Consider the following 16931-nt stretch of genomic DNA (forward strand, 5'->3'; position numbering starts at 1 on the left):
CACCTTCGATTTGCCTCACCTCTACTTTTCTCTCTCCCCCCGCCCCAACTTTGTATAAGCTAAGTCTGACAATAGTTTGCATTATGTGATTGCTCATCATTGCAGACCTTGGGGCAAAACTATAGTAGACGTTTTTAAGCAGAGGCTGGGTGACCACCTATCAGGGATGCTGTAGCAGCAGATTTCCTGCATCACCATTGGGTTGGATTAGGTGGCTTTTGAGGTCCTTTCCAACTTTTTATTTGTACACATTACGAGACATGTGCTCACCCAGGAGAGATTGCATACCTGTGTGTGCAGTTCTTTCCCGCCCACTTGGTAATGCATAATAAAGCTTAACCCATGACTTGGCATCATCGCCCTTACTCAATTCCCTGCCTCTAACGGCAGCAGCCAATAATGTGGAACAGGTGGTGGGGAATCACAGAATGTGAAGTTTGATGATATTTTACAGCAGCAGTGGGAAACCTCTGTACTGCAGGTCTAATTAGGCCAGCCAGATTTCCATTTGGCACAGAAGGCCATTTTGGCTAAGCCATCTACCCTATAACAGACCATATATGACATCATGTGTGGGGCAGGTAATGACACAGCTAGACCAAAAAGTGATTGTTAGTCCTTGCAGAGAGCTGTGCATGGTGCTTTGAAGTCCCAACAATCAGGTGATTGTCAGGGCTTCAGAGCGCTGCCCACAGCTCTTTGGGAGCTGTGCATCAGGTGACTGACAAGTGGGCAGCCCTACCCATCTGTCAAATTTGGCCCATTAGCCAGATCCAATTTGCCAGCCCTGTTTTACAGAGAGGGGATGCTGGTTTTGGTGACAACAAACTCATGTATCCTATATTTCTCCTATTATGCTAAGCTACTCAGAGATTTATGGCTATACAAGCACCCTAACCAACAAGGTAGATTATAAAGCTAATATTTTCTACCCAGTGTCCCATTCCTTGAGTGAAAAGTGAATGCTGCAGAGAACTTGGCTTTAAAAACCCCAAGCTCTCTTGCCCGCATGTGCAAATTGTCCCCAGCTGCATAACAAGCCTGAATTATAGGCCTTGTGTTTTGGTCTCTTACCCCTGTGGCAAAAGAACTAGACACTAATCATGTTCGTGCAACCTCTTTATGATAAATAAAATAAGTCTATCCAACCCAATTTTTACAGGCAGCAATAGAGAAGAGGGACCGTAAGGATACAGAACACCTACTGTGTGCATTGGATGAGGATGCCTAAAGCTAAAATAGCTACTTAAAGCCACTTCTAAATGGCAGCCACTGTGCCTGGCTGTTCTGGAGTGCTCTGGTTATAAACAATTTTAATAATGCTGTTCAGAAGTAAATAGTTTCTACTAAGTGCAGATAAAGTCAGCTCAGGGTGGCTTTATCTATCAGATGAGAATGTCATTAAGGTTAATGTACAGCCCCCTCTGCTTTCATACATGTACAATGTGCCACATTGTCAATTCAGTTTTCCCTTTTAAACAACTCCCGCCTCTTATTCGCTTACTGTAGATCTTTTGAAAACTTCCAAAGTAAGGAGCATATTTTAAATGCTGGGGGCTTTTCTTTGAGACATCTGGGCATCTCTTCAGGAGCTGATTGCTATGCAGTCAACATACTGGCTCTTATAAGGAGGTACCATTTTGAAGGGTGGGAAGAGCTCTGCTGGATCGCACCGAAAGTCCATCCGGTCTAGCCATTTTGTTCCCAGTGATGGCTAGACTGGCATGCCTAGGAAGGCAGTGGCCAGCCAGATTCCCCCACTATATCGACCTGGCAAGGACCACAATCTGACAAGAGGCTCTTGCACAAGCCCCATTAACATGCAACGATACGTTGTCTTATGAAGACAGAGCTGGCTTCATACATGGTAGCTGCAGGAATGGTTTCTGCCAAATGTTGAAAGCAAAGAAAAATTCCACCTATACAAGAATAGTTGGGTAAACTGTGAAACTGTGCTTTGTGCATGTCAAAGAATAAAGTCAGAAACTGGAAAACTTTTAGGATAACTGAGGATCTTTCATAATTATTTGTCACAGCAGTCAATTCTATACAACTTGTTTATGTTTTAAAATTCTATAGTTTTAATACATTAACATAAAACAACAAAGACAGCAATATAAAATGAATGTAACCATACAACTCTTGCACCTCTCCCATTCATTTTGCCATTTCATTACCATTTTCAAGCCCCCTCCCCACTTTTAGCTTTCATTCATTTTGCCAGAATGCTTTCATGTTCGTAGTCTAATAGTTTTCTCAAACACAATGTGCTTTGTATATAAATAGATTCCAGAGAAATTGGCACATTTTTTAGTTTCAAGCAACTCCAGCAAAGTGCATCTTTCAAACTTACCTGTAATTTGGATGCCCCTTCCATTTAAGAAGATAGAAACTCAGATACATTGCTGACAGACAAGGAGAGAATCCCAATAGTATCTACCTGTATGATGTGATACGGATGGCCTGTGTGGGCAGGAGAAGGTTCTATACATGTAGTTGCTTATTAAGAGCCCAACATGTCAACCAACCCTGCAAACCACAGATGGGGGACCTGTGTGGCCCTCCAGATGTTGCTGGGTTACAACTTCTGTTATCCTTGACCATTGTCCATGCTGGCTGGGGCTGATGGGAGTTAGGGTCCAACATCTGGAGGGTCACAGGTCCCCCACGCCTGCAGTAAACTATTCATACATATTCTGCCCAGCCGTCCTAAGAGAAGTTTTCCTTAACTGCACTGAGGGATACATGAAGCGGGTTTCAAATGATCTCCATATTGGATTAATTCTCCTTCCTTTGAAGTAAGTGCTAAAACTCCCATTATCATCTGTGAGAAGAGATCTAAGCCTATGGATGTGGTCCAGTTCCATTAAAACTTAATGTGAAGTTTGCCATTGGTTTCAGTGTGATGTGATTTATAGCCTATGCCAGACTGGTTTTCTTTTCCTTTTCCTTTTTAATTAATTTTTAATACTGCAGAATGGAATATTTCCATCACTTGCTTCCCAATGTGATAGGAAGGGACACAGCTAAGTGGCAGAGCACATACTTTATATGCAAACAGCTCCATATTCAATCCCTAGGATCTCAGAAATCCTGGAAAACTGCTGTCACCAATCAGAGCAGACAAGGCTGGCCTAGTTGGACCATTAGCTATACTCACCATAGGAACATGGTGCATATGCTCTCCCTTGCCTTTCCAGCAGCTTCTGCATATGTATGTATAGATAGCTAGATAGATACACCCCACCTGCACTGTATATTTAAAGCAGTATCATATCACTTTAAACAGCCACAGCTTCCCCCAGAGAATCCTGGGAACTGTAGTTTGTTAAAGGTGCTGGGCGTTATTAGGAGACCACTATCCCCCTCACAGAACTACAATTCCCAGAGTGGTTTAACAGTCAATCCCTCTTCCTAGGGAACTTTGGGAATTATAGCTCAATGAGGGGGATGAGGGCTATGTAACAAGTCTTGGTATCCTTAACAAACTATAATTCCCAAGATTCTTGGAGGGAAGCCATGGCTGTTTAAAGTGGTATGATACTGCATTAAATGTTTAGCGTATATTAGACCGACCGACTGACCGACTGACCGACCGACCGACCGACAGACAGATAGATTAGATAGATAGATAGACTAGATAGACTAGATAGACTAGATAGACTAGATAGATATGACAGAATATACATGAGACAAGCACAGTGGGTCTGTCATTGCCACACATTTATTGATTCACCATGAGGAAATGTAGCCAGCCACTTGTGTTTAGGATCTACTATCCTGGAAAGGTACAAAGGCTGACCTTGTGGATATTTTAAAGGGCCAGCTGTCATGCTCTCTGCTCTTCTATTGCATTGGCTAGCTGCTGTGGTAGCCTCTGGTCCCCTGATCACTGAAGATCTGTATACTTGTGAAAATGAGCCAATAATTTTGCCTTCTGTTGCTTTTAATTCTCTACCTCTCCCACCCTGTACATAGAATCTGCTGGGTACCCACAACTTGGGCCGAGTCTACTATGAACCAATCAAGGACCGGCATGGCAATATCATTATAGTTACAATAAGAGAAGTGGAGACCCTCTATTCTTTTTTTAATGGCAAATGGATGCAGATATCCAAGCTACAAAGCCAGAGGAAATCCCTTTCAACACCAGAGGAGCCAACTGCGTTAGACATCTTGCTCATCACAATCCAGGTATCTTTTTGTCCTTCACTTATGTAAAATTTCTCAGATAACAGAACTTTCCATCTGACAAAGGCCTCTGAAACTTTGGGACCTGCTAACCAAAATGCAGCTTGCTGACAACACATGGAAACCCACAAGGAGCTTGATGAACTTCAAGCTTTGGAAGTTGACCAAATGGAAATTTGCCGTTAGGGCTTGGATGGTAAATTCTCTCTTTTTTGAAAAACAAAACAAAAAACTATGGGGCACATCCTAAGCCAGAACCCACAACACACATGGGAGTATAGCGAACATCTTCCACTATATCAGGGGGTTGCTGGCTGGACTCAGCCTCAGAAGCACAGGCCAGATGAATTCTACAGAATATAGGTTGGATCCAGACTAAGTTATTTGAATTTGGTTCCTTTCAAAATTAATGGGTCTCAAATTAAGTCATTACCTTTCCCATAGATTTCAATGGGGCCTCCGTGCAACTAAGGGGTAGTCTGGATCCAACCATATGGCCCAAGTGGTTCAGAAGCTTTTGCAGAATTGACATCCACCCAGGAACTCTAAGCAAACAAACCAAGTTAAGAATTCCCAGCAAACAGACAGAGGTGGAAACCAATCCTGCAATACAAGAGGAGCAAATCAGGCAGATGGTCAGCAAGAAGATGATTCCAGGAGACCCAGACATAAGCAACAGAAGCCTAGACACCACCAATAAATGCTCAACAAATAGCAGGCTAGCTGTGGCACTTCAGCAACGTACAGCTAAAGGACTCTGTCCTGACATATGATCCTGTGGCCCTTTTTTCAGGTTCTGCTTCCCAGATAGCTGATATAGCATAAAACTGGGAGTTCAGGAAAGCCTCACATGCAAACAAGCTCTGGCACAAGAAGCCAGAGTAATTCCCTGACTTAAATGGAGCCCTGCTTACATCTCCCTTCAACCTAGTGTTCCTTTAGCTGTTGCAAACATTTATCTCACCAGCCCATTTAGTTCCAGAATGGCTCCAGAGAAGCCAACTGAAGTAATCATAATGAAGTGCTGAAAATCAGCAGTTCATAATAAACTGCACCATCACCCCCTCCCCTTTGGTGTTTCACTTCATTTAAAAGATATGTGAGAGTGAGAATATTCCATGGTGGATCTCTGCTAGAGTTGTGGTATTAAAAATGCATTACATGTACCAAAAAGGGGGGCGAGAAGAACCGAGTATATTTTTATAAAAGGAAATCCAAAAGTACAGGTCTGATCAAGTTTCCACCAAGTCCTTGGGGAGGGGGAAGAGGAGAGGAGTTCCCTGAATGGCTTTTGCATTCCTATCAAACATGTACCCTTTCTTGGATTACTCATTGAATTGTCAAATTGATATTTTGTTCATGAAATGCTTGTGACGAAGATCTAATTGCGTTGCTTGGAGCCAAGCATAGCAGCGGCAGATAATGCAGTGGTTCCAGTGGTGAAGGCATGGGGCCAGGTGCCTTAATCCTCACTCTCTCCAGTGGCACGCATAACTCAGGATGGCAGTCAGTTTCATATATATATATATATATATATATATATATACACATACACACACACACAAATATTTTATTTTGCTTTATAGACATTAGTTTAAGTGCATGTAGACGGATGGTGCAAGTCCTTTTGGAGAATTATTTCTGATAATAAAAATCCTTGTACTGGAAAATGGAAAGTGGCTCATATTAGATGGCTCATTTTATTCTGGCAGTACAGTTTTGTAGCCAGTTGAGCTGATGCACCCAGGACTTTCCCTGACATCAGTAGACATGGCCAATTGCGTTCAGGAGTTAACTGCATCCTATTTCTAAACACAGAAAGGAGCAGTAGCTACTAGTGTTCTATTCTTTGGATGCTTTCTGCATTGTGCTGAGTGCTCCACCTGCTTTTGGTGGATTGGCATGCTGGGTCTTCGGGAATGGTAGTGGCAGGCAGGTGGGAGATTGTGCTGCAGGGGATTTGCAAAAGTCTTTGCAAATTGTTCAGGTGTCCATTATTCAGTCATCATGCATCTTATTCCAGAACATTTTAGCTCTTGATTAATTGCTGATGCAGCTCACCATTGACATTTGTAGGCCACCACCACTGGGTGGCATCAAAAGTCTGTGTAGTAGCTTGGCTGCCACCTCCTGGCATCCCCACCTTGTGGCACAATAAGAAAAGCACTCACTTTGCTGCCACCTCCTGTCCTGGCAGCTGAGCACGGGGGGGGGCAATTTGTGCACTGTAATGTTGCACCTGTGCAGAGCCTCCAGTAGCCTGCACAGGCTGATAGATGTGAGCACATCTCCTGCAGTTTTAAATGTATGTTGCCTATTGCTGTTAGTAAATCTAAGCAATTGTTTCATATATTCCCATCTCTATGAAGGTTGTTATACATGACTTAAGCTTATTTGGGTGGTGTTTGGGGTGCAAGTAGAAAACAGAAAGAGTTTTAATTCTCAACTTAAAAAAAAAAAAGGTTGCAAACTAATGCATGGCACAGGACACCCAACAAGGCAACTCAAGTGGACCAAGCTTGATTCTGGGACTAAAAATAGTCTCACTTTGAAAATTAAGGTATTGCTCACTGCCAGTTTTTGAGGGCACCCGCTGTGGAGGGATGAAGTTTCTACTTTTCAGGAGCCAAAATATCTAAGGCCGGCAGTAATGCTCTTGTGAATGTAGGCTCGCAAAGCCTTTTACTGGAAGACTAGCTTGAGCTGAGCCTGCTTTCTTTCCCATTTCATGCCAATCAATTCATTTCTGCAATATTTACAGTCTCCATAACGATGTACGGAATGCTCCTGAGAAACTGTGAAAGCTTTCACTGAAACATTTTTTTTGAGAAAAAAAAAACTTCTAAAAGTTTAGCATGAGCAGAAGTCTCGAAATGTTGTTTCACTGGCAGCTTTAGAGTGTGCAGAATTGTTCTGTTCCCCTCTGAGAAATGTTGCTAGTGTCATCTTGATGTCAGAGCAAACTCATCAGCGGAAGTCAAGTAAAGAGCTAGTAAAGGCTATCATTGGCCAAACAAAATCCCACCCTGAAGTGGAAGCCTTTATAGCTAGCCCTTCCTGCTGAGGAGAGTCAATGGCTAATCTGCCTGGGCAGAGTCATTCCAGTACCTGGGAGCTCATTATTGGCTAGAGAGATGCTGTTGTGCATAGACCTGGTGGGTCAACACATAGAGCAGTTATGCACAAAGTTATGGGTTTCTGGCAGGGCCGGTTCTAAAGGGCAGCCAGGTTGGGCACTGGGCCGAGGGCCCCAGAGCTACAGGAGCCCCTGAGGGGCCCTCAGACCCCCCCGTGATCCACGCCCCCCCGCCCCCCCACTTACCTGTCAGACAGCTTTTTAGTATTGCCCTTAATGAAGATGGCGGCTGCCATCTTAGTTGATGGCAGAGATGTGTGCGAGTAGCACGCACGTGTGCCATCAACAAAGATGGCAGCGGAGGCTTCATTCCCCTGAAGGAAGCCACGAACTCTGGAACAGCTTACCTGAGGAGATACGCCTGGCGCCTACGGTACTTTCTTTTAGGCGCCAGGTTAAGACCTGGCTATACTCCCAGGCATTTTAATGTTTAATGTTTAATGTTTTCATGTTTAACGTTGTTAGTTAACTTGTTGTTATGTGTTATTGATTTTATTATACTATTGTATTTTAATCCTGTTTGTACACCGCCCAGAGAGCTATTAGCTATGGGCGGTCTAAAAATGAAACGAAATAAATAAATAAAATAAATTAAGGGCAATGCTAAAACAGACCTTCATTAAGGGCAATGCTAATGCCCAGACAGGTAAGGGGGGCCGTGGGGGGGTGAGGGGGGCCGGGGCAAGCTGATGCCCAAGGGCCCCCGCATGCCTGGAGCCGGCCCTGGTTCCTGGCTCATCCTGGCAGCTCCTGACACTATTAAGCTCTTTTTGCTTCTATGAAATTCCACAGCTGCTTCTCCTGAGCAGAACCTGCCAGATTCACTTTAACAAAAAAAGTTCAGTTTAAGCTATAGTTTTGCAACAACTCTAATGCTAAATTTAATGGTGAGAATGATGAGAGCATATAAGAAGAGTCCTGCTGGATCAGGCCAAAGACCCACCTCCTTTTTTCACAGCGGCCAACCAGATCCCACTTTGGAAGCTCACAAGCAGAACATGAGTGTCAAAGCACCTTCTCCACTTATGATTCCCAGGAGCTGGTATTCGGAGGCTTACTGCCTCCAACAGTGGAGGGAGAACATAGCCACTGTAGCTAATAGCAAGCAACTGATAGCCTTATCATCCCATGAATTTGTCTAATCCTCTTTCAAAGACATTCAAGTTGGGGGGCATCACTGTCTCTTGTGGGAGTGAATTTCATAGTTAAACAGTGTGTTGCATGAAGAAGGACTTTCTTTTTCCATCCTGAATCTTCCAACATTCAGCTTCACTAGCTGTGCATGAGTTCTAGTGTCGCAAGAGAGGGAGAAAAACCTTTCTGTTCATTTTCTCCACATCATACATAATTTTATAACTTCTATCATGTCTCCCCTTACTTAACTTTTTTCTAAATAAAAAAGCCTCACATGTTGTGTGAGAAACCTAAAGAAATTGTACTCATTCATCAAAATCCTATTAATTTCCCTGAGTTCCTGAAGGTATTTTACCTGAGCAGGGCCCTCGAAATTCACCCCAGTTTTTATTTTTGCTTTGGGCACATTGCAGTGGCAGTTCTAGTTTTCTCCTGTTTCCCTCCTTTAACCTCAGCAAATATTTTATAAGAGAAAAAAAACAGAACATTACCAACAAAAAGACACTCTTAACTGTGAGTTTCTGACCCCGACAACTGAGTTAATTGGACACTACTGTAGGGATTGTCTGTGCTGGCTCCCATCTTAAATGCTGAAGCAGTCAGGGTGGGAGACTAATTAGCCTGGATCTTCCAAATATTAATTAGAATGCTTTCATCACTCATTCAGAGCTAGGCATATAACTACAGGACTAGCAACATTTCCAGTTCTAAATAAAGGGCTAAAAGCTGACAAGTAGCAACTGTGAATGCACTGGCAGATTTCAGCTGACACTCCCCCCCCCCCAAAGTCATTGCAATATAAACACTCTTGTGTGCAGACACTCATACTACTCTATAAATCAACAGATGTAAAAAGGGGAGGGGCTTAGAATTGCAATTGCTGGCCCCACCCCTGAGCTCTACATATTCAGAGGACCATTTGTACAGGAGCCTACTACACCCTCCATATTTCAGGGTACCAATCTGCAAATTGGACCCTTGAGGGCATGGAGGGTGAAGGTATGATCCTGATCCCCACCTTCACATGTTTTTCCTCTAATAGAAATGTTTGCAGAAGACCTATCCATACTGGTTCCCTCAAATCCGATACTTTAAATACATGGGTCCCCCCTCTTAAGTTAGAGAGGACTTACTCCAGTTGATCTTTTTTAAAAAAATATAGAAAACACGTATGTCTGTTGCTTGATGATCTAGGTCAGTGATTTTGATGGGAAGTAGAACCCATCAACAAGATGGGTAGAACAAAAAAGGAGAACAAGAGGCAAAAACAGAGAGAAGCTAAAGTAAACAAAAAACTTCCTGCAATATCACCAACTGTTTTCTTGATCCCTGATTTCCTTTTAAAGGGAAGCAATCCCAAAAAGTCTTTCTAGGCTAATGTTGAAGAGGGGTTCCTCCCTCTTATATTTTTTTCCCCAACAGGATACACTTTCCTATCACAGAAGGAGCCAACAGCGCCTGCCTCCTGGCCTCTATTTAGGATACCTGAAACTCTGCAGCTCGGTGGATCAGATAAAAGTCCTTGTACTGCAAAAGCTGCCCAACATTCTGTGTCATGTTAAAATCCGAGACAACAGCAACATATCCAAGTAAGTGGAAGAATCCCCCCCCGCCTGCTCCCACACCTAGTGTTTATTAGCACTTTTGAGCTACAGTTTTATATGCACCTACTTGGAATGAAGTCCCACTGAGCTCAATAGAGTAGACATGTATTGTATTGCGCTGTTAATTTGCAAACAGCTTTGCAATCTGCATTGCACTGGGACCTCCTACCATGTGATAGATTGCTGTTATTCACATTCCACACATGGGGAACTAAAGCGGAGAGAAAGTAACTGACACAGACAGTGCCAAACAAGAATCCACAGTGAAGGCAGGAGTTGAATTCTGGACTCCCAGCTCCAAATCTGACCATACTGGACCACACTGGCTCACTGAACATCTTTATACATGCGAGTGTATGCTAGTGTGCTTGAAATGATTGTCCTGATGTCCTTTTATGAAGCTGCAGATAGATTTGTTTTTTATATTCATCTCCTTCCCTCCAAGTTACTGCTGTACATGTCAACTCAGAAGTAAGTCTCATGGTTTTCAATGGAGCTTACTGACAAGCAAATATATATATATAAAGTTACAACCTCAGAGTGGGAGGCCTCATCTGGTCCCCCATCCAGTTTCTTGCTATGTGGGAATCACAGAATATTCCCCTTAGAAAGGTACACTTCCCGTGGAATTCCTGCTGCATCTGCACCTCCACAATCGAATGAGAATAGCTTCCTGCCAATTGATTTATGGCTTCCTGTTTGACCCTGCGTCTTGATATGAGCTGGCTAAATTCAAACCGTTGACTAGATTTTGGATCAAACTTCAACTCTTCGCTTTCTCTCAGCTTCCCAGCTGCAAAATGGGTCTAATATAGCCACCTCACACACGAACAACGTGAGGAATCAAACCGAGATTGTGAAGTACTTGAATAACACAGTAATAATGGAAGCCAAAGAAATCAACTGCAGAGTTATAAGATGGGGGATACTTGGCTCAACAATACTACATGCTAAAGGATCTTGGAATTGTTGCTGACCACAAGCTGTGTATAAGCCAACATTGCGATGTGGCTGCAAAAAAGGAAAAATGCTATTTTAGGCTGCATTAACAGAAGTATAGTTTCCAACTTGCGTGAAGTACTAGTTCCCCTCTATTCGTTACTGGTTAGGCCTCATCTTGAGTACTGCATCCAGTTCTGGACACCGCACTTTAAGAAGGATGCATACAAACTGGAACAGGTTCAGAGGAAGGCAGTGAGGATGATCAGGGAACTGGAAACAAAACCCTGTGAGGAGAGGCTGAAAGAACTGGGCATGTTTAGCCTGGAGAAGGCTGAGGAGAGGTATAATAGTACTTTTCAAATACTTGAAAGGTTGTCACACAGAGGAGGGCCAGGATCTCTTCTTGATCATCCCAGAGTGCATGACACGGAATAATGGGCTCAAGTTACAGGAAGCCAGATTTTAGCTGAACATCAGGAAAAACTTCCTAACTGTTAGAGTGGTATGGCAATGGAACCAATGACCTAGGGAGGTGGTGGTCTCTCTAACACTAGAAGTCTTCAAGAGGCAGCTGGACAGCCACTTTCAACTGTAGTGTTCTATGATTCTAAGCTGAAGCCTTATTCAGGTGTCCTAAATTCATCACTTAATGAGGGAGAGTGACAATGACCACACTAACTCTGCTGACTTGCAGCTATTCCCATCACCTTCCACAAGGTGGAGGGATAACCTCTGAAGCAGGGAACCTTTTCTACTCATATAGGCTCCTCATGCAATTTCGAATCCTGATCTTTCAGGGTGTAGGTGGGTTTGCTGCTGTTCTTGGTAAGTTATTAATTGTTTCTTTCCATCAAAGATATTCTTGCAATGCCATTGCATGTGGATTCACAGGTACAAATTAAGAGGACTATTATGTTAGATTGACAGTCCCATTTTAAGAGAGTTATATTTATCATGATTTATTGTTTTTTGACTGCCTTTCCAAACCAGTGGCTGCTCAAAGCAGATCACAGACATCCAGAAAAAACAAAGCCAAGTCCCACCCCCCACCCCCCAGAAAGGTAAGATGCATCTTATAAAATTTATTTATTTATAAAAATATTTGTATACCGCTATTTCATTAAAAATATCACTGCGGTTTACAACACATTAAAAACAACAACAATAACCATAGAATTAAAAAAACATTAAAAATGCAATAGAAACAAAGGTCAACTGTTGCGAAAAAAGCATCTTCTTAATCTGCATAAGCCTGGCAAAACAGAAAGGTTTTCAGCAGGCACTTAAAAGTTAAAACAGAAGGCGCCTGCTGAATCTCTGTTGGCAGACCATTCCAGAGAACTGGGCCAATGACACTGAAGGCTTGATTTCATGTTGATGTTAAATTACTCTCGCCAACTCGGGGATAACCAAAGCCACTCCTGCAGATGATCTCAGTAGGCTGGGATATAAGGGTTCAGGTGGTCCCTAAGATACCCTGGACCTAAGCTGGTCAGGGCTTTGTAAATTAATACAAGGACCTTGAAGCTGGCTAAGTAGTGGATGGGCAGCCAGCTCAGATGTTTTAAAAGTGGTGTCCCATGTTGTTGGCCATGTGCATGTGCTCCCATTGACAATCTGGCCACCTCATTTTGCACCAGCTGGAGCTTCCAAACCAGGGCCAGGGGCAGCCCCACATACAGCGCATTGCATTAATCCAGCCTCAAGGTTACCAACTCACGGACTATAGATGTCAGGCTATCCTGGTTCAGGAACGGCTGTAGCTGATGAAGCAGACAAAACTGCAAAAAGGCACTCCTAGCCACAGAGGATACTTGACCCTCTAGTGACAAAAATGAATCCAGGAGTATCCCAGGCTACGAACCTGGTCCTCAGAGGGAGTGTGACCCCATCCAGAACAGGTAACCTGCCTATCTTCCAGACATGGGAACCACCTACCCAAAGAGCCTTCATCTTCCCAGGATTCAAGCACAGTTTATTGAACCTCATCCAGTCTACTACATTCAGACACTAATCCAGAGCATTCACAACCAAAAGCAAAACAATTAGCAGCTTACCAAGAACGTGAATATCAAACAAACAAAGAAAAAAATTCCTGAATGCCAGACTACAAAAACACAACCATTGCAATTTTCTTACTTGATGTTTGAAAGAGTTTAAAGGAGGGTAGATGGGCCTCTCTTGGGGAGTGAGATGATGCAACAGGTTTCCCTATATGGAAAGACCTTTCTGGGCAAGAAAAAAGGCTACATTGTGCAGGAGTAGCCCTGCCCCTGAGAATAAAACACCAGTATATGATGCTTTAAACCTGAGATGGGGAACCTCTGGTCCTCTGGGCATTGCTGGACTACTGTTCTCACCATCCCTGACCATACTGGCTGGGGCTGATGGGAGTGAAGTTCATTCAACAGTATCTGGAAGGCTACAGGTTTCACACCCCTGCTTTAAACCCTACAGGCCATTGAGCTAGTATGTTTTTGTATGGCTTTTTTATCATTGCTGAATTGCCTACTGAACCTGAAATGAGATGAAATGAGGCATGTTACTGAGTTTAAAATAATAAGGGTCATTATTATTAATTACAATGGTAGCCCTGCAATGGCATGAAATCAGCTGCTTGATTCAAATCCCCAACCACCATCACCTCCAGTACAGGTAAATATTTGGGCTGCGTAGGCACACCTTAGCATATTGCCTATCGCTGTAACAATGTATAGGGCGACCCTGTCCTGATTGAGAGCCAAAGATCTGATCGATCCCTGAACTCTGCTAGGGATGGGGGAGAAATTCAATTCAGTTTGCATTTAAAAGCAAACTTACCAAATTTACAAACAATTCACACTTTTCCAAATTTTGCAATGGAGTTCTCCAGCCAAGTAATTTGTACAAAAATGCATATACTAGGGCAAAATGTGCATAAAAATGAATGTGTTTGTGAAAATAACATACAAAAAAGCATATCTGTGGGAATTTCTTTGTAAAAATGTGTATAATAGGATTGCAAACAAAAAGGATTACATGTATTACATTAAAAAGTATATACTAGGAGAAATTTGCACTAAAATGCTGATGAATTCCTTTCTCTTATCCCATCCTTTACCTGCACTATCCCTGCCAGTCATGACATATTTACAGCTTGGTTCACTTTGTGCAGTGTGAGGTAGGCAAAGAAATAAACAGACAAGCCTGCATCCCACAACCAATCAGGGCCAGAGGTGGAATTCCTGCTTGGCCTCATCCAGTGACCAAATAGTCTCTCATTGTGATCCAAGGTGGCTGGGTGCCAACCAAAGCCACAAGTGAGGCTGGAAGGAAGATGCTGAGCTATTGGGCAGCCAGTGCGCCTTCCCACTAGGGGATGGAAAGATCTGTCCATTTTGGTTCTCTCCATTTCTCATTTCCCTTGTCTTAAATGTGGTACTCCACATTTCTGCAGCAATTTGGGACTTACTTTTTTTTTAAAAAAAAATCCTCATGAAAATTCTGAATTTTAGCATGAATTGCTCCAAATAAACACATTTGTATGACTTTTTGACCCATCTGTGTGAGCAGCTTCTCTTAATATAATGCATTTTGTATGTTATTTTCACTAATATATTCATTTTTACACATGTTTTCCCCTAACATACGTATTTGTGTTGTTTGGAGAACTGCATCTCAAAAACGTTTGAGGTGTGCGAACTTAGAAGAATGGCTGTGTTTCAGTTCTCATATTGTTTTGGAAAGTACAAATTTGATAAATTCAGCTTGAAATGCAAACTGATCAAAATTCTCCCCCACCCTTAGCTCCCACTAATTTGGTGTACATGAGGCCAGAGTGAGCCTCCCTCCCTGCCCATCAATAAGGGCAGGCCCAGAAAGATGCACATTGTCAGGCTGCCTGCCTTAGCCTCACCTCTTCTCCATACAATCACAGGCAAGGCTGCCTCACCCACCTATAAGAAGAGGGAGGGAAGGAGGCCAGAGCAAAAAATGTGTCTAGCAAAAACCAAGCCATTTGCACTGGCTATGTTCAGTGCTAAGAAATGCCTGATGAGAAAGCTGAACCCCTGGAAAAATGCCACTGTGGCCCAAGGCATGTGTGCTAAAAGATTATAGAAACATGAAGCAACCCACTTATCAAAGAAAGCCGAAATGTTTCAAAGACTTTTTTTTAAAAAAAAAAAGATCTTGGTAAAGAAGCCTTCAGCTTGATATACACACTCAAAGAGAATGAAATCAGAAAGTTGGCCTTTTTTTTTAACCACAAACAATTGATCCTGTTATAAGTTTAGTAAATTTTACTATCTGAGAATGAAAACTTCAACAGAGCCCAAACATACATACAGTAAATTCTTTCTTGTGCAGTGAACTTTTGTTATATTTCTAATTTTAACTTCACTCCGTATACAGAGAGGAGTGGGAATGGATCCAAATCCTTTCTGGCTCAGAATCTATGGAAAATATGGATCATTCTGCAGAGTGCCCAACTCAACTGTTCTTTGAGCTCCAGATGGCAGTGAAAGCTCTCCTAAAACAGATAAATCTACCTCTACGACAGGTAGTATGCATTGTTTGTGACACTTTCTGCCCTGTTCATTCTAGGTGGATATGGTAACTTGAAGGGAAACTATTTGGATTGTGTATGTATTTCTGTTGATCATCACCATTTTGTTTCAAAACCATATAATCTAGGGTTAATTCAAGGTCCTTTCTATTTGCCTGCAGTGTGCTACTTACACAGGCAGGTTGGCTTGCATCCTTTTGTGATAGGATGCATGTATGTAAAATGTAAATGTACTGCCTTCAAGTCAATTCTGACTTATGGCAACCCTATGAATAGAGGTTTCATGAGGCTGAGAGGCAGTGACTGGCCCAAGGTCACCCAGAGAGCTTCATGGCTATGTGGGGATTCGAACCCTGGTCTCCCAGGTCGTAGTCCAACACCTTAACCACTACACCACACTGGCTCTCTATATATGTGTGAGGGCTCCATTATAGAATTCACTCACGGCTATGTTGCCATTGCATGCTTTCAAAAATGATGTTCTGAACTGAACCCATGGTGGAACCCCAACATCACTACAGGCAAGACAATAACCAACACCATAAAAATAAATTGGCCTACCATAAACGGCAAAGTTCTCTTAGAATTGGGTCTTGTACACCTCTAAATGTGTGTGACATGTAGTTTGATAGTATGTTGATGAAGGACAGGTATAGGAATTGTGCAATTGCTTCTTCGTGCATCAGATCCCAAGTCTTTAGTGTGCAGGAACATTTCATTGAGCCATTCCTAATGAGTGATTCTGTGAGCCCTTTGTAGTGCTATGTTTGGTCCTCACATACAATGAGAAAGACTTGGTTGCACGGTCTAGCTATCGTATGATTCCCTCATGGTGCACCCAAATTCATCCTACAAGCTGATTGCAAGCATCCTGATGTAATCATCATCTTCAATGGTAAATCAGACAGTCTCCAAAATTCAGGAACATTTCTAAATCTAGTGAAATCAGCCCATTCCATCATAAAAAAGAATTATGGTAAAGTCACTTAAAGAAGACATAAGCAGCCCTGTGCAGATGACATGAAATGTGTGGATAGTGCTGGGGAGGAGGAGCATGATTTTATTTAATATAACTTTTAAATTATCTGCTGCTTTTCCATAAAAAGTTTTGCCCAAAGTAGTTCTCAACAAATTAATTAATAACATTGATTGCACCCATTGGCCCTGCTCCTGTCCCCCGTGCACTGATCAAGTCTCATGCACAGAGCCTACAAGCATGCGTATAAGCTAAAATAGTGCATGGAGTGTATAAACGCATGCATGTTATGGATAAAGTGAATCCCTCTCTCATAATACTATAATTTCAGAGACATCAAATAAAGCTGAAAGTTGGAAGATTCAGGACAGACAAAAGAAAGTACCTCTTTACACACTGCAA

At 42.5% G+C, this 16931-nt stretch overlaps 1 protein-coding gene across 1 annotated transcript in view; it reads left to right on the top strand.

Annotated features, from left to right (window-relative positions):
- The window catches only part of ANKFN1 (ankyrin repeat and fibronectin type III domain containing 1), a 275663-nt gene that overhangs the window by 229063 nt on the left and 29669 nt on the right, over positions 1 to 16931 (top strand). The window contains exons 13-15 of the mRNA XM_061615322.1: positions 3979 to 4194; positions 9884 to 10050; positions 15400 to 15547. Of these exons, the coding sequence (XP_061471306.1) occupies positions 3979 to 4194; positions 9884 to 10050; positions 15400 to 15547 (531 nt within the window). The remainder of the gene's footprint in view (positions 1 to 3978; positions 4195 to 9883; positions 10051 to 15399; positions 15548 to 16931) is intronic.

Source organism: Rhineura floridana, chromosome 3 (assembly GCF_030035675.1).
Source record: "Rhineura floridana isolate rRhiFlo1 chromosome 3, rRhiFlo1.hap2, whole genome shotgun sequence".
Lineage (NCBI taxonomy): Eukaryota > Metazoa > Chordata > Lepidosauria > Squamata > Rhineuridae > Rhineura > Rhineura floridana.